Source organism: Zonotrichia leucophrys, chromosome Z (genome assembly GCF_028769735.1).
Source record: "Zonotrichia leucophrys gambelii isolate GWCS_2022_RI chromosome Z, RI_Zleu_2.0, whole genome shotgun sequence".
In the NCBI taxonomy this organism is placed as follows: Eukaryota; Metazoa; Chordata; class Aves; order Passeriformes; family Passerellidae; genus Zonotrichia; species Zonotrichia leucophrys.
Genome location: NC_088200.1, coordinates 11,304,930 through 11,328,525, shown reverse-complemented (window position 1 = coordinate 11,328,525; position 23,596 = coordinate 11,304,930). Strand labels below are relative to the sequence as shown.

At 33.9% G+C, this 23,596-nt stretch overlaps 1 protein-coding gene across 6 annotated transcripts in view; it reads right to left on the bottom strand.

Moving 5' to 3' along the window:
* Positions 1-23,596, bottom strand: part of SPEF2 (sperm flagellar 2) — a 74,500-nt gene that overhangs the window by 774 nt on the left and 50,130 nt on the right. For 3 of the 6 annotated variants that reach the window (XM_064735458.1, XM_064735459.1, XM_064735462.1), the window contains 6 exons: positions 12,433-12,539; positions 11,238-11,420; positions 9,224-9,316; positions 8,428-8,601; positions 5,112-5,300; positions 4,712-4,834 (listed from right to left, as the gene is read on the bottom strand). In XM_064735458.1, the coding sequence (XP_064591528.1) occupies positions 4,712-4,834; positions 5,112-5,300; positions 8,428-8,601; positions 9,224-9,316; positions 11,238-11,420; positions 12,433-12,539 (869 nt within the window). Of the gene's footprint in view, positions 1-4,711; positions 4,835-5,111; positions 5,301-8,427; positions 8,602-9,223; positions 9,317-11,237; positions 11,421-12,432; positions 12,540-23,596 lie in introns of those variants that run through there. The other 3 variants (XM_064735461.1, XM_064735463.1, XM_064735464.1) reach the window with 3 other exon arrangements.

Genomic DNA, 23,596 nt, shown 5'->3' with positions numbered 1-23,596 from the left:
ACAAATTCTACAATTAAGTGCGTTTTTTTAGTATGCCATATTTCAGACTGAACTTTAACAACAATTCCAGAGAATGGATACTAAAAAATAAGTAACTAATACTTTGAATAATATATACCCTCAGTAGGTTAATTTTTTGCTTAGTTCTTTATAACACATTGTCTGATTTGTTAATTTTCAATAATTTTGTATTAGCAGAATCTTCTCCATTTCCCATTTCAGCAATACTATCCATTGTAGGATGTGTAAGTAGGATGAACAAGGAATTTCTTGTCATTTCATGTCTTATTTTAAAATAATAACATGCTGAACATTCAATACAAAGACAAATAACTTTCTAGCATCTCCTGATACTGTCAGAATAAATATTTTATCCTTTTAGGAAATTATTCTCCATTTTTAGGAGAATAATCAAGGGTCAGATTTTTTATTTATATGTAGTATTTTATAGACATGTAGTGCAAGATATATTTTGTGCATATTTTGAAGATACAACCTTTTCTCAAAAGCAGAAACTGCCTGTATGTAGTGATGCCTCACAAACTTGTAACATACCAGAAGCATTCCAGTGAATAGAGAACTATGCTAAAAGGAAGTATTACCAGTCCTTGGTTTTAGAGGTTTGCACTAAAATTTATCTTTGATTCTAGGAAACACTTCACTACAAGGAGGCATTTTCCAGCAAATTGAGTCAGAAAAAGTAGCTTCAATCCTGGTTAGATAAAAATAAATGTAATAAATGCTGTCAAAAAATTGGAGCTAGAATGCTCCAACAGTTTTACTATGTCCGTCTTCAATGAAGGAAACTTTTTTTTCTTTAAGATGCAGGAGTATTATTTATATTTCTTTAATATAAGAAACAACACCTTTTATGTACATTAAATTTTCTAAGATTATTTAGGGATGGGATACGTCATCAAGAGAAGCATTACATAGGTCTCTTTTTGCAATGAGGTACTTAGACACTGAGTTAGATTTTCCTTTTCTTGCACACTGGGACATTTAAAACACCACATGAAAAAAGCTTCTCAAGTTTCGTTAGTATTACAGTTACAGCTTATGACTAAACAGTGATTCAGCAGTACTTTTTTTTCTCAAAACCTTGATACATGGTCCTGTTCATAAAATGTATTTAATATAATCTGTATGAACTCTCCCTATGTCAAGAAGCTCTTTTACTTTGTGAAATGATACATGGAGTTCTGAATGTTTGTTGTGTAATATTAAATGGCCGCTGTGGCTATAAACAGGTTTTTTAATATTTCTTCAATGTACTAATAAACTTTTTTTTCAAAAAGCAATGTTAACTATAGATTAATAGAAATCCCACTTCAGTGGAACTCCTATCTGAAAGAATATCTGGATTATGTTACTGAAATGATTAGCAGAATGAACAACATTAGCAGCAGTAACCATATGACAAACAATTTAGATGGAACAAGCATAATGCTAGAGCCTGCTAAATGTATTCAAAACATAAACACACAGAAATATGACGTGATAACCCTATCTTCAAAAACAGAGCTTTTTTAAAAAGGGCTATTCAGGATTTGAAAGCAGAATAAGAAATACAATGCAATTTATCCAATGCATAATATTTTTGATATTAATAAACTGAATGCTAATTATCAAACTACCTTATCTTCACTAATTATAAGAATGTAGTTTACTCAAAGTAATAAATACTGCATTAAGCATTAAGAATTATAGAAGTAGAATATATCTCAGACTCCTTCTTTAAATTTATCACAATCAAAATTCAGAATTACTAGAATATGTGGTTGTTTCTGTATTGCCATATCTGTGACAGTCTCAGGACAGATGGTAAAATTTGTAACAATAAATAATGAGGTCTAAAGAAAACCCCTTAACTGACCAAATTCAGTAGATGAACACATGCAGTGCAAAAAGCAGATTGCTTGCTTCTCCCATTTGAATCAGCTGGTCTAATAAAAATCTTCTCTCATTTATTATTAAATTTATTTAAAGAAAATTTAATTGAGTGTGTAATGAAGTTCCTTCATAAACATACACAGATAAGTGTCATCTGCCTATTCTCATGGAATAAATTTAATCTGATAAGTGAAAAAAAATGTGTTGATAATGGCAAATTTGAAAGTTCTAGTTAGGACCAGAAAACCCTGTAATCAGATCAGAAAAGACAAGATGAAAAAGTAATAGAATTTCTGGGCATATTAATTTGTAGACATTTGTACTAAGGCTGATAGAAAGGTCAATATCCTGTAGGATGCTGCCAGCCCACTAGCAGAGAAAACAAAATCCCTGCAAAAGACAATACATTTCACATGAAAAAAAAATTTTTTGATATATGACAGACAATAATGGTTGAAATTGAACAGGTCATCAAGAGCCAAAAGAATCATCAGGTATTCTAACTTAAATTTGATAAAATGTAAGCTAGATGTTCCCTTTATAGTTTTCAGCAAAACATTTTACTTTCAGCTGTTCATGACTGCATTAGTACAAACATTTTAACTTTTAGAAACCACACCCTGACTTGCTATATTTATCTTGTACAAGATCTCAAAATAACAGCACTGTGGTTGACTTTCATTTTTATAGACATCTCTGAGGAAAACTTCTGCAAAAATAATTGATGCTAAAAATACTGTCTTGGAAAGAAAAAAGTTCACCTGTTCCCCAAATAGGGAACCGATACAGGAAAAATCTTCCTGGAGTCTGTATGTAATAGACCAGAATTGCAACATACTTAAAACAGTGGCCCCTGAGTCTCTATGCCTGTTTGCTGGTGAATATAAAACTTTTTTGGTAAATCTGAGTGTTGATTTCATGCATAAAACAAAAGTCTGTATTTAACAGTACAGTCAAGGAATGAAATAGTTTGGGTTTAGATACAGAAACCAAAGAGTACTATATTTGAGATACAGTCCGTGTAAGTCTTTTCAAGAGGAAATTTTAAATACTACAAATGGTAACTGAAGCTCTGCATCACCTAACTGTTGAGTCAGGAGATACAAGAATCAGCAGGACCTGCCAAATAAATGGAAAAATGTCTCGTTTAAATGGAGTGATACCAATATATAAACAAGATGTGGGGCTAGGATATGTCACTGAAACCCTCAGTTACTGCCAAGATTCATATGCACTATCCTGCAGCTTTTCTCATAGACTGACAGTTTTTATACCTGAATTGCCCTGAATATATCCCATATATCTACCAGCCAGAAATAACACAGGTAATTGATGGTAGCTAATACAATTTAAACATGCTCTCCAATCTACTCTTTAAGCTATGTAACAAAGTACCCCCTAAAAATGGTAAAGGAAAATTAGAAATTTTAATAGAGAATAAATATTGTGCGTTTGATTTTCAGATATTAGCCAATGTGAAAATGTTTTAACCAAGAGTCTCTGTAAATTGCCTAGCATATAGATATGGCTTTAAATCAGTTTACACCCTTGTTAAGTTTTACTTTAGGTTTCATCACATTTGGTCTTTATGAAGAAGCTGCATTATATTAAATTCTACAAAGTCAGTGAGTGTTTGTGTAAACAACAGTTCTTGAGGTGGAGCACATCTAGAGAGCTGGTTTAAAAAATGCTTTGGTCTACAAGAAATTCAGTGAGGTTGGAAAAACAAATCAAATTAGAAAATGCAGTATTCAATTAAATAAAAAGAATAGTCAGGAAGAAAGAATGGGGAAGAGAAGGGAGGAATGACCTAACATTGCATGGCATCTGTCCTCCCCAATAGGCTGAGACATCAACACAGGAAGGATGGACACACATGGATAGTTATAATCTTCAATTTTATTGTCTGGTCTTTGTCTTACATTTCTATCACTTTCTACACTAGCAAGTGGATTTTTAACCCTCACTTTTACTGAATAAATATATTATTTTATTCCTATATTTTATCTTTTACTTACAATGATTATGAATGATACAATAAATGCTGGGCAATTCACATCCTACAAGTGAGGAATATAATTAAGAAATAGCAAGTTAATCCTAAGCTATTGGGTATCTTATTCAGATTTACATTTTGTGGGACACTATGGGGGTGATCATCTAAAACTTGTGAAGACTGTTTATTGACTGTTTGTTGTCCCATTTGATGTGGGACATGCACAAGCAAGCATCCTCTCATGTTCTAGTGCTGTTTTCTTACATCCTGTGTATTGAGTATTTTTGCCATAGTTTGATACTTTAAACAGGGTGATTCTCTGGCCAAAACTTGCCTTTTGTGCAACTGTTTTAATGCATGTTTAAACATAGGTGCAGGCAGCAGGGAAGTTCTAGACATTGGCAGGGAAGAACACTTGGACCTGTACTGCCTCTGCATGCCTTTTTCTGTTGCCTGGTTGGCCTGGGGTGGAATGGGATCTACCACATATATCTCCTACAGTGTCCTGCAGTACGATCCTGTAGGGAGGATAATTCAACCAGACTCCTTTCTATGGATGAGGAGAAAAGCAAAGGCTCATCAGGCAGTTCCAAGCCAGCAAGACTTGCACAATAAACAGGTCTGAAGGCAGCCTGGCCTTTGATGGATGGAATTTTCACAGAAAACAAAAAACCTGATCTACCCTACAGCTGCTGGGCTGTATAGCTGCTCTACATTGCAAATTGGCAGTATCTACATAAATTACATGTACATTTCTGGGACAATGCAAATTTAAGCAAGTGTGCTTTACAAACCTCTTTGGTCCCAGACAGGAATACTTACAGGAAGTTTGTACTCTTGGCATGTATTAATCAAATCTGCCATGAAAGGATGCTTCAAAAGGAGTTCAAATGCAATGGGTGTCAGATCTTCAGCACCTAATTCTTGGTACACCTTGACGAAATACTTTAAGTAAAAATAATCTGTGGTCAATTTACTGTTAAAAAAAGAAAAAGAAAAAAAAAAGAAAAAGAAAAAGAAAAAGAAAAAGAAAAAGAAAAAGAAAAAGAAAAAGAAAAAGAAAAAGAAAAAGAAAAAGAAAAAGAAAAAGAAAAAGAAAAAGAAAAAGAAAAAAAAAGAAAATGAAAAAGAAAAAAAGAAAAAAATGGAAAAGCAAAGATCACAGCATATTTTTTAACATATGATGCAAGCTACACAATCATTCATTAATCAATCTGCCTACCTTATCATAGCTGCCTGCCTTCTCCAGACAGCTAAATCTATTATAATCCTCATCTTTACTTCTTCCAGTATGAAACACTTTGAGTAGAGATGCCACTGAAATAATTTCTTCACCTGTGTAATTCAAGACTTCTTTTTCATCCTCAATTAAAGTCTTTTCATTTGACAGCATGTTGGGGCTTGAAGAATCCTAAAAATTTAGGCACAGGTATCATACTTGGGGATAAACAATCTGTCAGTAGAGGGTCTGTTTCAGTTAAACAACCATTAAGAACCAATGGATTACAATTCCAAACTTCAGTTCTTACAAAACAAAAAGTCATCAATTCACACAAAATTATCTACTGCACCACAGGATGGAGGAATAAATCCTGGCAGTCCAGAAATATCCATATTGTTGGCATTAGCAGAAATTTAATAGACAGCTTTTTCCAGGAATGTGGCCAACATTGCACAGAAAAACTAGCATTTCTCGGAGCAACAAAACATAAAAATATTTCATAGTTACAGACTACAATACCAAGAAAAGGAGTAAACTTGGTCATTCTGGATGTTCACACGAAAAAAAAAAGCCAGTATGAATTTCCTAGTCCAAATCTAGTCACTGCAAGAACACTGTTTTGGCCAGCAGTTAACCAGCTCTCCACAGAAATACGTATTTTCTAGTTTACGCAGAAAAGTTTATTTTAAGCAAGCAATCAGGTAATTTTAGAGTTAGTCAAAGAGAAAAAAACCCTCAAAACTAAACAAAAAAAACCTGCTGAGGAGATTTTTGAACACAAAGATGAGAAAGGACCTCACATAGGTGAACAGTGCTTTGACTAGATTACGTCACAATGTAGACTAACCAGTAGCAACAGAAAATTGCATTTAATTGAACAAACTATTTATTTCCTCATTAGGAGGGAGAGACTGCTGAGGTTCAGTCACACCTGTGCTAGTGCCTTGGGCCTTAATACATTTCATTTTGTGCACAGGAGAAGTAGAGTCATTTGCAGTCTTTTCAACACACAGTAACCAAGATTACAAAAATATCAGCACTGAATGTTTTTGGTCTGTCATCGCATTACTTACACTGAGCTATGAGACCTACACAACCAATAATAACATTCTTTAGACTTAAAATTAAATTTGTAAAAGAAGTCTCAAGAATATGTGAGTCTGAGCTTCTCTTAACAACATGAAGGCTTCAGACGTATTTCTGCAGGCAGATACCAATGAGATGATGTTACAATTACTAGCACAGAACAAGAAAAAGAGGCAAATCAGGTGAAGCTCCGTAAGTGGATATGTATGAACCAGCTACCTAAGGTGTAAAACTTCCTAGAGATGAGTCAGATAGCTCTTTATATTCACCGATGAATGTTCTACTGATAATATTTACTAAATTTCCAGTACCTGCAGTGAGAATTGGGATATTTAGATTACATGTAAACAGCCACAGGGAAAGATTTGGGTTCTTAATTTGATGCTGAAACCACTTTGGATGTCTTCAGGACCCTTTGTATTTGATGGAGCTTCCCTCAAACCTGACACAATATCAATGCACCATTTCCTTTTTGCCCCCTTGTGTTTGTGGAATAACCTTCATGAAATACTGGCTCTACTAAAGTCTATAGAGAAAACTCCTTTACTTCAGTGATATGGGATTTCTTTTGTTGCCTTCTGTCCATATTCAATATTATCATTTAAGTGCATAGGCATGGAACACAAGGCATAAGAAAAAATATTTTAAAAATGAAAATATTAAAAAAGAAAATATTAAAATTATGTTTTAAAATCAATCCTGTGATTCTGTACACCAGCCTAGACAACTACAAAGTCAAAGAGAATCCATACAAGCAAGATTCATTTAACATCTAATTCTTGGATATTCCTAGGTTTCTGAGGGACTCTCCAAGGTGAATTAGGCACACTATCTGTCTATTTAATACACTGTGGGACATACATCAGACAGAGCTCAGATTCACAGAGCCAATGCCTTGAGTGAGAAAGCAGGCGTGAGGCAATGCTCAGGTTAGATGGGACATCTCTTTCTCCTTAGAGATCCAGTTAATTCTGGGCTGAAGGCAAATGCTCCCCTTCACTTGTGACTCGCAGCCCTAAGAAGTTGTTGACACAGAGATGATAATGCCAGTCTCTTACTTATATACTACCAAACTCCAACCAAACAGACGAAACCAAGCAGAAAATGGCAAAGAAGAGAACAGGTTGTGTAGCTTTATATCCAATGAGATGATAGCTAGAACTTTTCACCAAAATATAGGAAATTATTACCACAGTATCTAATTGGGAGAATTCTGTGCTCTCCTTCCTATGAAATGTGGAAAGTCTTACTGTCTTATTGTCTCATTCAGTCACTCCAGTGTACAAAAACTCTGTTGTGCCAAACAAAACACAGGGAAGTATAGTAACTTCTGTCATTTAAATCACAAAATGCTATTTTGCAAATGTATATTATTACCCTGTGTAGTAAAGTGATGCCTTTTCTATGCTCTTTCTAGAGATCTCAATTTTACTTTAAGTTCTGGGCAATTGCTGGAGTCACTGTGGTTGCAACAGGGCAATGAATAATTTTATTATCTTGAGCAGCAACCTCTTTCCAAGATGTGTACAGATAAATAATTTATGTCTCAAAAAATGACTTATACTTCAATAAATATAAGTATTCACTAATCAGTAACTGATGCATGCAGTGGACTATTCCAGTTTTAAGACTTTAATAATAAAAACATACTACAGAAATACTAATAATGTTCAAATGATGAGTTTTGTTTGAATTAACAATGCATTCATCATGTCTGAAAAAGTAATTTTAAAATTATTTTGTATGAAACAAATTATTATTAAACCTTCTGGTTTACAGATAAACCTAAACACTTGGAAATAACACAACAAAAATGTGTCTGAATACCCCAAAGAAACGGAGTGGAAAATAAAGTAAGACCAGCAATAATAAAGTAAGTGGAAAATAAAGTAAGACTAGGTCTTACATCATGACATAACATTACTGTAAGTCATACTGCTGTTTAATTCCAAGGGACTGATGGCTGGTCAATTAAGCAAAATAATTACTTCCATTCATATGCACAAGGAGTAATCACCAGTAAGTATCTTAAACTTTCATTAATGGCAAGCAAATTTCCAGCCCTTTGAAAGAATCCTTCTGAGTATTATAACCAATGCAATGTTCCTATTCAGTGAGACTACTTATAAGGACTGGAGTTACCCAGGATAAGCAAATATAGAGACAGCTGGGCAATTTATAAATTGAAAGTACTACTACTATTCTCTAGTATTTTTCTGTGATATTTTACCACACATGGAAGGGAAGCTTTCCTTTTTCTGTGAATATATGCTCCAGTAACAATGCTAAGTGCTCTGTATACACCTTCAACTGGATCAGAGTGGGAGGCGAAATAAAGCAGCATCTCAATATAGTTCAGCAGAGCAGGGTCTTTTTTGGTATCCGCAAATAAATGGAAGAAAAACTATAAAAGGGCAAAAATAAGCAAATTAAGTTCTGTAAGTGGATTTAAATGAAATACAAATCAAGGACTGTAGAGAAAAGCATGAAATACAGTAATAATACAGTACAGCTAATAAGAGCTACTATACTTAAGAGCATGTTGAGACTGTGCAAATCAAGGCTGCGATAAATCATAAATGTGCGTTAAGTAATTCAAGGAAATAGAAATTGAGTTTCGCAGAAAAGATAGAAATTAATAAAACCTTGTATCATGACAAATATGTTCAAAGCATTATTTATATTCAGATTATTATTAGCCTCCTCTTTCATGGAAAAATCTACGTGCTCAGATGCAATGATCATTTGCCTCCCATTCTTTACAAAGCTGGTTGCTGTGTAGCAAAATTAATGTCATTCAAAAAAGAATAGGAGTAATTAAGTCTTTCTGAGCAGACTATGATTTAGAATGCTCAGGGCTGACTCTTGGATTCCTCTCTACATTATTCTGAAGCACCACTTGACCTGAAAAAAAAAATCAAAAAAAATGCAGCACTTATTGAAAAAAAGAGACCCAAAAAATTCTAAAATGAGACCTATCATGTTTGAATAGTGATTTTTTTCGAAATATCTATGTTTTCAGTTACCTCTGTGAGGTGTTTTAGCCTTTCTGAAGACTCAGGTTCTTCACAACTTTCTGTTATGCTTAGATCTTCGTTTCCATTAAACCATAAGCCCACCTGATTTAATAAATAAATAAATACGTTTGTTTATTTTCACACACCGAAATAAGGTAGTCTTTATACTCTAGCTGTTCAACACACAGGTTACTAAGAGCCTAACTTCTGGACTTAATCAAACTGAATTTGTTATTCATATACAATGACGACAATAATTATAATTTGTTGTTTGTATGTTGTAACAGATATTTGAGAAGTTACTGAAAATCAAATAGGATAGAAGTGAATGTATGCTTTTGAAAAAATTGAAAATTAACTAAGCAGTTGTAAATCTATGCTGCTGAAGAAGCATAATATGATATGGAGTTTCTATGCATGCTCTGATTTCTTCCTTTGAGTATATCCTTCGCTAATCCCTACAGCTTTTGTCCAGACTTTACTTTTAGAAGAAACTGTCCATACAATTCAGTATGATGAAGGATGGAGCCACGGCTCTCCCCATGCTTGCCTGCTCCAAACAAGATGACCAAGAGTCCTAGAGAGACAGAGCTACAACTGTAAATTAAAAGTGCTCAGAACCAATTCCGTAGTACTAGACTCTAGACATAGGAAGGATCAGCTAGATCTGGATAGGTATGAACAAACTTCCAACAGAAAAATTCCCCTGTGTGAAACCACACCCGGCTGTACAAACAACATCACAGCAGGGACAACCCACCACCATTACCTGGAGATGGGCCCTAGCACTGTGTAGTTTCACAGTGTAGGTGCAAAGAGAGAGGACAGGTGAAGCAGCTCAAATTCCCAGTGGAAGGTTATTCAAACCAGCTGTTCACTGCATATTTACTGCCTTGTAATACTGAAGTGATTAAATTAAGTGCTTGGTTAATATTATACTTGAAATAGGATCCTATGATAAAAATGTACATTCTCAGTCTGCATGTCTTGTAACTGCTAGCTTATTTGTAAACTCTTCAGCAAAACTTACAACAATAGAAAAAATAAATGCACATAGACCTGTATTTTTTGTGGGTTTTCTGGCCTTGCAGAGTTTGTTTCTTAGAAAGTCTGTGGTGGGAAGGGATTGGCAGGTGCTCCTGGAAGTTTTAAATTAATTAAAGAAAGTCTGAAAACTACAGGCCTCTGGACTAACGCAGCCTTTATTTAGTCTTTTTTAAAAACTAATGCTAGGTGAGTGGAGAACAAATTACAATAAAGTTTCTATGAAATTTGTTCAGAAGTGTTGGAAAATTATATTTAATATCAAACAAAACCAGAAACTGGCAAAACTGGAATATCTACACACATCTATATGTGTATATATATGATACTTACAGCTAGTATAGCCAAGAGAGTGAACCAGCAGTAAAATGAAAAGTAAAAGTAAGTGAAAATTAGCAGAATTTTGCTGAAGAAACAAAAATGTATTCATAATACTCTTTCTGAAAAACCTTGCTGAACTATGTCATAATTCAAACAGAAGTTGTCTTCAGAAAAATGATCAAAGAATTTTATGATTTTCCATGTATTCAAGGCTTGAAGAATGATCTTGAGAAAATTAATTATTGGAAAAAATCTAGAAACATTTAATTAAAATGCAGCTGATGAGATGAAACTGGAATCCTTACTTTTGCTTGGAGCAAATTATCTTATTCAGTGTCAAGTAAGTTAATAGTCATCAAAGTGCACACAGAATGGTTTCTTTAAAACAGAAAGGAGTTTCACTTGAGATTAATTTACGGTAAAAGTAGGAAAATCAAGTTTAAAGTATGTTTAATTAGCCTGATTTGTGGAACTATAGACAAGATACATATTAGGCCATCAAGTTCCTGAAAACACTTTTCACTACAAAGCTCCCTCAGACCAAAAGCACTTAAAATTCAGACTGAGTCTCTCAAGGGGACTAAGCCAAACAACATATCATTCAGTTCAGGGAGTTCAACAAAATAAATTTTGATTGAAAAATTAAAAGGCTGATAACCTGTAAATAGTGTTCCTGTGTAACGAAGCCTGATCCAGTGACATCAAGAGACTTGAAGCCATGCAGTGTTTGGAGGAGCTGTGTCACAGACGGCACTGGCCAAGGCTGCGCTGCTGCCAGCAAGAATCTGCGCCAGTCAGTGAGATGTGAGTTCACCGTGAATTCACATGCCAGTTTTTCTAACTACAAAACCAAAACAGTAAATATTGTCAAATGTGTACGTAAACAGTCTTTTGATATCCTATGTATCCTTAGGTACTTCCTGGACAGGATGAACAAGGTTCTGCAGTGAGTTTTAACAAAACAAAATAGGCCACAGGCCACTGTGTGCCAACTGCCATGTGCAGTGGATATTGCTCTAAATAAACACTCTGAGCGCCCAAATAGGCATTTATTTGGGCTTGAGAATTTCCTTTTTTAAGTAAGCTCATGCTTCTATGATAAATTTTAAAGTTTCATTTAAAACTGGTCCTTTTAAGGAAAGAAAATTCTATTATTTAAATAAAGGTAAGATTTATTAACACTGAAAGTTCTCAAAGAATACAGAACATGGAATACATGCCCATTTGGTCTATTAATAGAGAATATTTGACTGATAGCTTTCCTTGGATAATTAATTTCCTGTGCTGAGATTAGGTTTTATGCATTAAAGATGACAGATGTGCTTAGTTTTCACTTAAATTACTGGAACTATACCACTTTAACATTAAAATGTTTTACTCATGCACTTCATCTGTGTAGAGAATATATTAATAAGTGATGAAATCATGTGAAATCCAATTAAAATCTTAATGCAAATCATGGTTTGCTGTGAGAAATAGTTATTAAAAGATGCTAACCCAAGTAAATATTTTCAATCTGTAGGTTTACCTACATCTGATTGAATCTGAAAGAGAAATTAATTCAGTATGGAGCATTTGAAAGTTTTCATGTTTCCTAATCAGAAAACCTTGGATGGTGTCTTAAGAACTGATTTAACTTGCAAATTGTAAATAAATAAAGTGCTGACAAAATGTCCGGCACTGTGACTTCCACAATCCTTCCCTAGTAAAACTGAAGAATTTTAAAGAAAAACGGAAAATATCCTACAATATTATTATCTTCATTTTAAGGGCAATGCTTCATACTAAGGACAATGCTGCATCTTCTACACAAACCAATACCCCAGTTGAAGAGAATATAGGGGTTCACTTACATCTGCAAATGTTAAGTTCTTCCATGCATCAGGGTAGCAATTTATTCCAAGATTCAAATTAACCAAGCCACTAACAGTTTCAATAAATACTTTCTTTAGTACAAAACCTAATAAAAATCAATATAGAAATATGTTTAGACTTTAGATAGACCTCTTCTGTTAAAAAATTTAACGGCAATATGAGAAAGTTACTTACTTTCCTATTATGCACTATAGATAATGCTAATATTTTCCAAACCAAACATAAAATCTCCTTATTTAAAATTAATCATATGTGACCCATCTAATAGCAAAACTTAAAATATTTCACTGCACTGCAATTCTTCTGGTACTTGTCCTGATCTGCATTAAGATCACTAATCTATCCTCACATGGTCTGCATTGACAGTTAATGAACATTCACAGACACCAATCTCTCAGTTATGTGTACTGAATACCTGCCAACATTTTCTTCCACTTTGCTTTATTTTAATCAATCATAAATCCATCTTCCCTCTTTAAAGCAAGCGTAAACTAGAGGATAGGGTAGAAAACATGCACGGTTGTCTGTTGAATTCTGAAACAAAATTCAACTGTTTGAAAAGCTTCTCCGAATTCATATGTGGGAGTTAGAAATAGCTCTGTTAATTTTATTTTTAAAGCAATCCTAAGAAAAAATCAGTTAAGTGCAGCAGGAGTAGATTTTTTAAAGCAGGAATAGATTTGCTTATGAGCAAACAGAAAATTCAAATTTTGTGCTTCATGGAATCAAAGCACAAAATTATGTAAAAAAAAAATTAAAAACAGAAATTAATCTCTTATTTCAGAAACTGACTGTGCTGGGTCACTGAGAGTTCACTGCAAAACCTCTGCAGTAACAACAAAAAAATGTAAAATAAGTTTCAAGCTATTTAAATTTTGAGACACAAAGCCTATTTGGTCAGGTTGTGATCAATTCCATGGCATCAAAACAGGACTTTTCAGATTACCTTTAAAAGCAAACACAATCAGTGAAATGCTGGGAAGACTTAATTTTTTTTTCCTTTTTCCAGTCAAACTTCTTGTCCATTTGAAAAGGCAAAGCTGTGCACATTCTATGGCTAAGAAACTTTGTTTAAAGTGAAACAGTGACACGAAATTAAATTTTATGAAAAAGATATGTGATAGGAATATAAATAACCTGCTTGAGTATTAATTTCATTGTGTCATTATTCAAAATCAAGTTGCCAATTTGAATGAATAGTCTGCATCTCTGTAGACCTGTTTATCTCCAATCAGGAAAACTAGGATTAATGGCCTCAGCACATCTTAATACAGCAGAGAAATCCTACATGTATATAAACTTGGAGAGAAGAAGACAAAAATAGATTTGGGTCTGTTGGGACAGAAAGAAGGAAGGGAGAAACACCTGGACTTGAAGCCTTCATATCCTCCCCCAAATTTTAGCATGAAAGCAAAAGCTGGGGAAAAAATACTGTCAGACTGGTAATAGTGTTCTGATGTCTTGAAAGTTTTTGAGTTATCTGCATTGAGAAAGAACATCTTCTATAAAGATGTTTTTAGAAGAACAGCATATCATGGGCTGTTTTCTGAAGCACCTTGGATTGCTAATATAATCAATTTAGGGTAAAGAGAAATTTGTTTTTTTCATGAAAAATTCAATCCTCAGGAATCAGATTATTTTCATATAGCACAATTAAGTCTGCATCACTGGACCATCATTACTGGGACATTTCCTCTAAGATTCCATAAGCCAGGTAACATTTTAGTGATTCACAGGGAAAACAGGCTAGGGTGCATGAAGAAGCCAGTGAACAACAAAAAACATCAGGGAAAATTTTTACATCTTCTTTGCACTACCAGTGCTTTATCATAAAGAGCCCAGCTAATAATTTTTGCTAAACATTTCCCTTTCCATTTGATCACTGGCTTTCTGTCACACTATCTTATGTTTTAAACTGTTCAATTCCCACCATGATCTCTTTACATGACAATAAAAGATGTAGTTCCTGTATGTCTTATCATTTTCTGACTTCCTGAAAAGAAATTTAATTTTGATTTTCTTCACAGAATTCTAAAAGGATACTAATATCCTAATATCACTTTTTTGAAGCTACATGACTTCAGAAACATACGCTAAAAGTATCTGAGGGACATAGAATTTCAAGAACTTGCAAAACTAATGTCTGAGATGGGATTAAAGGATTGCAATCTAAATCACAATTTACATAAACTATGTAATTGTTTATATTAACTATGGAATTCCTGATGTGATGTAGGGCTATTTCTTTTACTTTACTACCTCCTCCTGAAACATGTGATGAGGGATAATTCCAAAGTTATAGTAGCTCCAAATGGACCAACTTAATTCCTCCTTACTGATATATGTAGGAGAAAGGAGGGAGTCTCAGAAGAAATCCCACATAAACATGAGGGATGAAATATGTTCATCACTGTGTTTTTAGGATCTTTGTTTAGACTTAGTGGATTTGGGAATATATCACAGAGAACAGAACTGGTTTTGAGTATCTGATTACAATACCAGACAATAGGTGATTCATCATTTAATCTCAAGGGCTATCAGTGCTCCATAATCATGAAGAGATGCTGAGAGTAGGCAGCAACACAGATGGTACCCAGAAAAGAATACTGGCGTCTGCAAATGGTACACTGCAAGCAGTGAAAGAAAATAATGTCCCCTAGGAAGGAAAAAGGAAGACAATTCCCAGAACTGGCTTTTTCCACTTAGAAAGATTCATTTCAAAACAGGTATGCTCTTTACAAAATCCTTTTATAAGTACAAAATAAAAGAAACCAAACCTAATAAGTTTCAGTTGAATAATGTAGGAGACTGAATAGAAAATTAAACATTTTTAATTAGAAGGAGCAGCGGGCATCTTGTAAAAAGAATCAGTATTCATGTAGATTTTGAAAACCTGGAGAGATGATCAGGGTCAGTAGGTAAGTTTCACCAGAAACAGATCAAAGTACTTTCTGGAAATGGACTGCACAAATTGATACATTTATTGCAATGTACATAAAACAATTCAGCAGCAGACTGCTAGCACATTGGAGAACAAGATTAGAATTCAAAGTGAACTTTAAAAATTTGAGATAAACTCCAGAATAAAAGGACACTATCTAATAAAGATAAATGTCAAGTGCCCCACTGGGCTGACATAATGAACTGAACGAATGTCCCAAAGGGAATCTTACTGCTAAAGTAAAATTTCTACAGAAAAGTCTCTAAGGATTATAGCAGACTACAATAATATGAGAAAGTACATGGGAAGTCATTGAAATAATCCTTTTTTTTCCAGATGTTAAGGCCTCTGCTATAATACAACTTCAGAAATTCCAGATCAAGAAGGATGGATGTAAACTAAAGATTGCCCAAAAGAAAGCAGCACGAATAATCACAGGCTTAGAATATAACTCCTGAGATGTGAGGTGGAAGGAATTCCACTAGTTTCATGGATGAAGAGTATGAGAAAACATGCCCCTGCCCTGCATCGTGGAGGTGAGTTTAGTGTTACAGATACAGAACCACCATTTTTTGGTTTTTCTTTCTTTCTTTTTTTTGTTTTCACCTGTTGGACATCCTTAGGACACATTTTCAAACTTTTTCTAATCTCAACATAGTTAGAAATCTCCATCTGAAAACTTTGAGGGAAAAGAACTCTCTTGGTATTATGTGATTTGAAAGAAAATTCTTGAATCCACAATTCTAATATATAGCAAGCCACATATTTAATAAGGTAATCCATGAAATATATACCCTGTTGCTTATTAGGCAAAGTACATCTAAACATATTTTTTTGACTGTGAAATCACAAGTTCAGATATTTTATACAATGCACAGTACTGATTTCTATTTCTGACACAAATTAACTCTACTGGAGCGGACCAATATGCTTTAATGAGGCATTCCTTCAAAACCTACTCCATTTCTGACACATTATTTATACCCAGAAGAAGCATGAACATCTATGCAAAACACCAAAGAGACTGCACGTACATATATGTGTGCATTTGTGTGATAGAGTACAGCATAGCATACAGTACAGAGCAGAGTGGAAAGTACAGTAGGGTGTGGGGTACTGGTATTACTACATACATTTTAAATTGAAAGTAGAGTTATCTTGATTTAGCACATGATTGATTCAAAGGTGAGCAGCCTCATATTAATTTCTCCCAAACTACCTGTAGTAAATCCTCATTTGCTGTCGGAGGAACCAAGAAGGATCTTTAATGATTTCATTTTAGCTATTTTTTGATATAAATCATTGCTATTTCCTTGATGGTAGAAATCTATTCTGTTGGTATGCTTTACCTTTTGAAATTATTAAGTAGAAAGGCACATTTAGAATATGTAGAATTATGAAAGTAAATATTCTCTAAACCATACTCATTCTCAGCTCCTAGACTAAAAAAATCAAGATAGAGTAATCTTATGGCAACCCTTAAAAATATTCTTACAGGGAAATAAAAAGTAGTTCAAGCTGTGAAGCGTACTAATCACATCCTGTCTGTAAGAGTACTTGTTATGGGAAGACTAATTCATGCAATTAATAATCAGGAATGGGAAGATGGATCTGTTCTGCCTCTGTAGGGAAGTCTTCAGAAGGGCATGCCTGAGAAAGGTCATGTTAAATTTTATGTGGTTTGCCCATTCCATCAGGGTCTGTATAGGGAGAGCCAGATTTAGCAATAGCCTGATATCTTCTAAAAATATTTTCTACTCTACCCAATGTTATGGAGTTCATGCTCTTCAACATCTGCTCAGCAGAAGCTGTATCTGGTGAAGCAGAACTGGCAGCTTCCATGCAGGTAGCCCAAGCATGAGCTTCACTACTCTGGTGTGTGTTTATAAATTCAAGTTTGAAGTCATCAGTGCCAGAACAAAAATTATGGATATTTTCCCCCAAATCCACATTATGTTTACGACATGGTACACAAAACATTATTCCTCTTTCTTCATCATATTTTAACCAGGAGTATTTTGTTAGCCACATTTTTGGAAACTGATGATTCCTCTTTGTTTTCTGACGTTCCAAATCTTTCTTCTCTTTCCCTCTGTCACCAACTTCTCTGTTGCTAGAAGAATTAGTCTTGCTTTTAAATTGCTTCAGTGCTTTTATGGCTATAATTTAAAAAGAAACAACTAAATATAAAATAATTTTTATTTGATAAAATATCAGTTGTATATTTTATTTTTTAGTCCATTTTTATCTTGTTAATTTGGAACTAGAGTGTGACTTGAAATGAACAACCATGAAAGAGAACAAGGAAAGCAGACCTACTCTTAAATCAATTGAAGGCTACCAAGGATTCTTGTAAGAAATGGTCAGTTTTGATTTTGATTATTAGAAGTTTGTCAGAGTATGCAACCCATGAAGTGCCGCAGCACCAATGCTATTTTTGAAACAGGGAAGAGCAAAGTTATGAAGAGGAATTCAGAATGGTCCTTTAGTCAAAACATCTCCAGAAAATACTGCTGAAGTCACTTACTATAAACTTATTATAATGTCCATTCATACCTGGCATTAGCAGAAATGTTAACTTGGAGCAAGTCTGTAAATACATAATCAAAAACCTGAAACAGAATGCCTAAGATGCTTAATGTAGTAGCTGACATGATCTTCTTAAAATGTGCATGCCTGCAAATGATATTATTACTGCTTTCAGAACTGTATATGCGTTCTTAATGCTCTGAGATCGTTCTGAACTTTTCCCCAGTTGTTCTGAAGATAGTCAATCTTGTGTTTTGTAGGAGCAAATCCCATAGACTGACATTTTAAAAATTGTATTTCTAGATCCCATTTATCTCCTACTTTTGGCCAGCAATTTGGTGATTCTTTTAGTGCACCATTGCCATAATTATAGGTCTTTGAAAAGAAAGCAATAAATAAGCAAGAGAAAATGCATGCAGGATGGAAGCAATAAAGTGGGAAATCTATTTGTGCACTGGGAAATAACAAAAGTAACACCCTACAGATGACTTAAAATCTGACTCTCCTTACTGTGCTGTGTACGTCAAGAACCAAAATTAATGAGTACATAAAACTAATCACAGAGAGAAATGCTATTTCTAGTGCTTTAAAAGGTCTTGAGAAAAAGAGTTTTTGTATGCCACTCTTTTCTACTTTAAAAGAAGGATGAAATTTTTATATATATATATACTATATGATTTGTGGGAATGGATTGCTCCCATTGTTGAAAAAAGTGACAGTTTTTTCCATTCTACTCTAAGCATCCTGAAAGACCATAATATTAATATGAGAAGTAAGGAACATGCAGTTTAAATACATTTCCAATGTGAATGATTCTTGTAAAGAACCTAAAATCTGAGGTAGCAGCTGTGGTCCACATGGACAGCCAAATGAACTGTCCCAGGAGGTTTTTCTGACATGTGCCCAGGTACCATAAACAGAACTGCAAAGAAAAAGAGAAATATTCCTAACACACAGTAAAGATTAAAAAACTTAGGCGGACACAAAATCACAAGGTAAGGTGAAAAAGAGGTGGAGGGTTGGAAAGCTGGACCTGCAACTTGAGAAGTAAAAAGGGTATAAGGGACAAAACATTTTAACACCTCTAGAGTGCCTCCTGCTTCTTTTTAGGCATAAGGAAATCTGTGGAAATGTGCTGGTGATTAGGGAAATAGGGATCAGAATAGACCTGTGATCCACCATCAGGGATAATATTCCCTGTAAGATTGGACTTCAGTGTTTCCAACATTTTTTTTTAATTGACATGGAGAAACTGGGAATATAGAAAAAGGTGGGATCTGTTGCAGTGATGCCATAGAAAGGTGGATACAAAAGGAAGCCAGCCTGTACTACATAGGAAGCAATTTATGAAGCAACTTCTTCATATTAAGTTTGTTATCAAATGAAATCAAGAAGAAAACCAATGTTGGAAAAGCTACATTAGGTAGAATTATTTTTCATTAAAATATTGTTAAAAGGCAGTATCATTCCCTGATACACATAGTGACTAGCAAGCTTTCATATGTTTCAATAAACAGTGCAGAACTTCAAAAAAAAGCAAAAAAACTATTTAGTGAAGATATTATGACCATTAGTGAAACTGAAAACAGAAAAAAACCCCAAAACATTTAATAAGGCGCATGATAAATGGCAACAGCTTAAGTTTACACTAGACCCTGTGAACCAGGACTGTGACATTTTAAATGGAACCTGTGACATTTAAAGAGCAATCACTATCCCTCTGTTACTAAGGCAGATATACAAAAGAGACTATTTCTTAACAATACCCCAGTCAGCAGAGTATTTTCTATAGGCACTGTATAAAAATATTTCCATAAAGTGATGAAGTAGTAAGTCTCTATTAAACATTCAGATTATACACTTACACAGCTAACAAAATATTAAGAGATTGTAAACTTATACTAGAGATGACAATTATGTTACCATTTATTCCCTCATCATCAAATTTTGTCAAAACATTTGAACAGATTAATATTCCCTTCTATTTTCAATGAGAAAAATGTTTCCATAGCAGTTCCTGACTAAAGATTTGGATAATAATCCCTTGCAAATTATACACCAGACTCTGTAGCAATTGCATACGTATGAATGAGTGAAATAAACCCTGAAGGCTGAATTATATTCTTTTAACTTAAAGACTCTAAAAGGTAGTAATATGGGATACTTCTATCCTTATGTGAAAAAGATAGGAGTCTCAAAGACATGATACTTTTCATCCAAGTTGACAGACTCATCACTCCCTACAGTCAATTTCACTTGTAAATATTTGTACAATTTGCATACTCACTAATTATTACTGGTGCTGCTATATGTCCCATCTTTGCTAACTGGCAAGAATTGGGATTTTAAACTTAGAAGCACTGAGAATTAAGGTATTTTAGTTGCTGCAGAGATGTAGTGAGGGGTGAGATCCTCTGCCATGCTGACCGAAATCTTCAAATCATATATATATATATATATATATATATATATATAGTATATAGTATATATTCAAATGCACAGAAACATATACAAACATGTTAAATATGTTCCACAAATTTCTGAAATTAAATACCATACATGACTTAGTAAGAGACATAACAGGAGATATAAATTAAACTAGTGGTAGAATTACTAAGTTTTCACCTAAAAAGAGATACTTCCTCTGTCCACAGACTTAAAACTTTCATATTTTCAAGTCTCAAAAAAATACATTGAAGGTAAATAGTCTTCAAAAGATGTAAGTTAGAGATGACAAAACTATTCCTATGCTCTCGTATGGAATTCAGTCTCTATTTGCATCAAAGTCAGGCAATTACTATTCTTCAATTGTTTCTACAACAATAGTGCTTGGGGAAAGAAAGCATAATCTGTAGACATTATCCAAGGTCATCCTATAATCCTGACTCAAAAAAAAAATTACATCAAAAAATTTCAGCTGAGCTACATGCACACTTTATTATAACAGTCTGCTCCAAATCTACCAATACTGTAAAATTCAATTCACAAGTTCACAATTTGAAAACACACAGCAATGCAATATGGCCATTGGTTGTCTCTTATGCTTACATCTTAGCAGACTATTTGATAGTTTCATAAAAAAGCATTTTAAACATTTTTGGTTATTGGATATAGAATTTTTTTAAACCGGACTGGTGTCTGTTCTATCTAATTATAGAATCACTTCCATAATTATACTGAAGGTTCATAAGGATCATGCCTGTGAAAAAAGAAAAAAAACTAAAATGCTCTTGTGTGATTCAGTCATGAGATAGAGAACAAATCTGGCATTGAATCTACTTTGATCTGCTTTGTATTGCAAAACCACACAAATTGCATTCTCTGAAACAGCTTTAGAAGAAAACTGAGACATTCCATATGTGTGCTAATAGAAATGACAAGAGATGTGGTTATAGAAGATCATAGTGCTCAAGGGAATCAAAGGGGATGAGATCTAATGAATATTTTAATTTTTTTGATAAGAAAACTATGCATTCAAAAAGACTGTAAGAGAGAAAATAGTAAAATTGAATGTTATTAGCTCCATTTAAGAGTTGTCACAGCTGTTCCTATGAAAAAGCACTCTGAAGGTAATATATTAGAGCATTGTTAAAAACTTCATCAAAGAGTTAATGAAATTAATTAGTGCAGATTCATGTTGACTTTGGACAACAGCACTTGGGATAATAATAAAACAAGAAATAAAATTTTTTCTCAAATGAAAGGCTGTCAGTATGTAGGAAGGTCCAGCACAGGCTGTTTTTAGGTCCGTTGGTGCTTAGAATGGAGAATAATTTGCTTCCCTGGAGAGCCAAGTGTGCAGGACAGCACAAAGTTGTCTGTGAAGAATCGGTAGTTCTTTAAAATTTTAGATTCCTAGGAAACACAAAACTATTTCATAAGAATTCTTCCATGAATATCAAACATATTAAAGTATACTGGCACTCCCACTTTTAGTTTTAATTTTGGCAATTTGTTAAATATATTTTGAAAATATTTCCTTTTGACAGATACCAAATATCTTGTGACAAACCTGTTTACATGGTAATTTCTTCTAATATAATCCCCCCTCCTTTGTTGCTCTTTGTTTGCATTTCTAAGTAAAAATACGCTTCATGTAATCTCCATGATGCTTTAGAAAAGCCTAAAAATTCCAATTTTCAGAACAACTTCAGGAAATTTATTGTTCACTACTACTTCTATTCTAGTACAAGGAGATTGGTAGATTTATTCTATTTAGACTTGTCAAATAGCCTGTGCTCTGTGTGCTTTTTTATGTGAATTTCCACTATGAATGCTGAGAGATATGCTGGGGTAGGTAAGAATAAGAAAAAATATGATTGGCAGCAAATCTAGATCTGTTTGGAGGTTCTCCAAGGCAGGGGCTTGTTTGTTACTTTTTGGTATCTCCTTTAGAGATGCTGTTCAACAATTTCACTGCTGCTGTGCTTTAGTGTTTTTCCCCCTTTCGTTCAGTGAGAGACTAACTACTGAGATGTATATTTTCTCTTGAACATTCTATTGAAAAAGGGGAGACAGAAGCCTATGAAAAATTTTCCTGATGTTTTAGGAAAGAAAGGAGTCTATAATGAAGTGAAGTGATCACCTTAGGAAACCTAGGATGTGATTTATGCAGTCTAAAAATGCGTAAGAGACGGGAGGAAGTATTTTAAAGATGACTTGCATAGCTTGTGCCTTCCATCCTAATTCAGCTATCCAAAAAAGGTAATAGTCACCAAAAGAAGATAATTACATCAGGTATGGGACCTTATTTTGAACAATAATTCTTTCCCATTGTCTCAGAGAACAAGCAACGGCATTCTTTGACAGTCTCATGACTGCTAAGGCAAAAAATTCCCTTTTTCAGATAGTCACGCAAGTAATGTTGGGTGATTTTAGGGAATATAATACAGTCAAAAGGGAAATACTGTAAAATGATAAAGACTTCAATTGGTTTTTTGCTAATTATTATAAATTTACAAAGAAAATAGTTGTTCTGTCCTAAATATGTCAAGAATATTAAAGTTTTCAATAGACATTTTTTTTGTTTTAAGTATCTTAATCATGAATTATCTAAAACCAAAAAAACCCTTTTAAGTGAAAATGCCAATTAAACTGGTATCTGTGTTTCACTTCTATAGCACTGTAAATGATTACAAACATACAGATTTTTAGTTTCATGTTGTATTATATATGCATTACTATCAGCAGAAGAGGTCTCTACAGGAGATTTTGAAATGCTTACACACACATTCATACTCTAGAGATAAGATGATATGCCTCTCTCTACAGGAAAACTGTAAAGATCTTTCTCCCTAAAGTGGTTTTATATGCAAAAGGAAATTGGAATTGCTCTATAAATATACATGAAAAGAATTCCCCAATAAAGAATTAAACTCGACTTCATTGTGCCTTTGTGGCCTTATTACACTGGAAGAGTTAGATCTTGAATTGTAAGCACTTGTTTACACATTATATTTCACAGTCTTAGTGGCAATAATACTAACATTATAATTTTAATATGGAACACTGATAATAAAACACTCTGCAAATACACATGTAACTACTTCCCATCTCAGTTTAAAACTGCCTTACCTAAGTTACTTTGTAACATTTATACAGTCCCAAAAACTATTGCAAGTTTTTAAGCTTCCTAAGACTTAAGGTCCCATAATTAGGGGGTAGACATACAA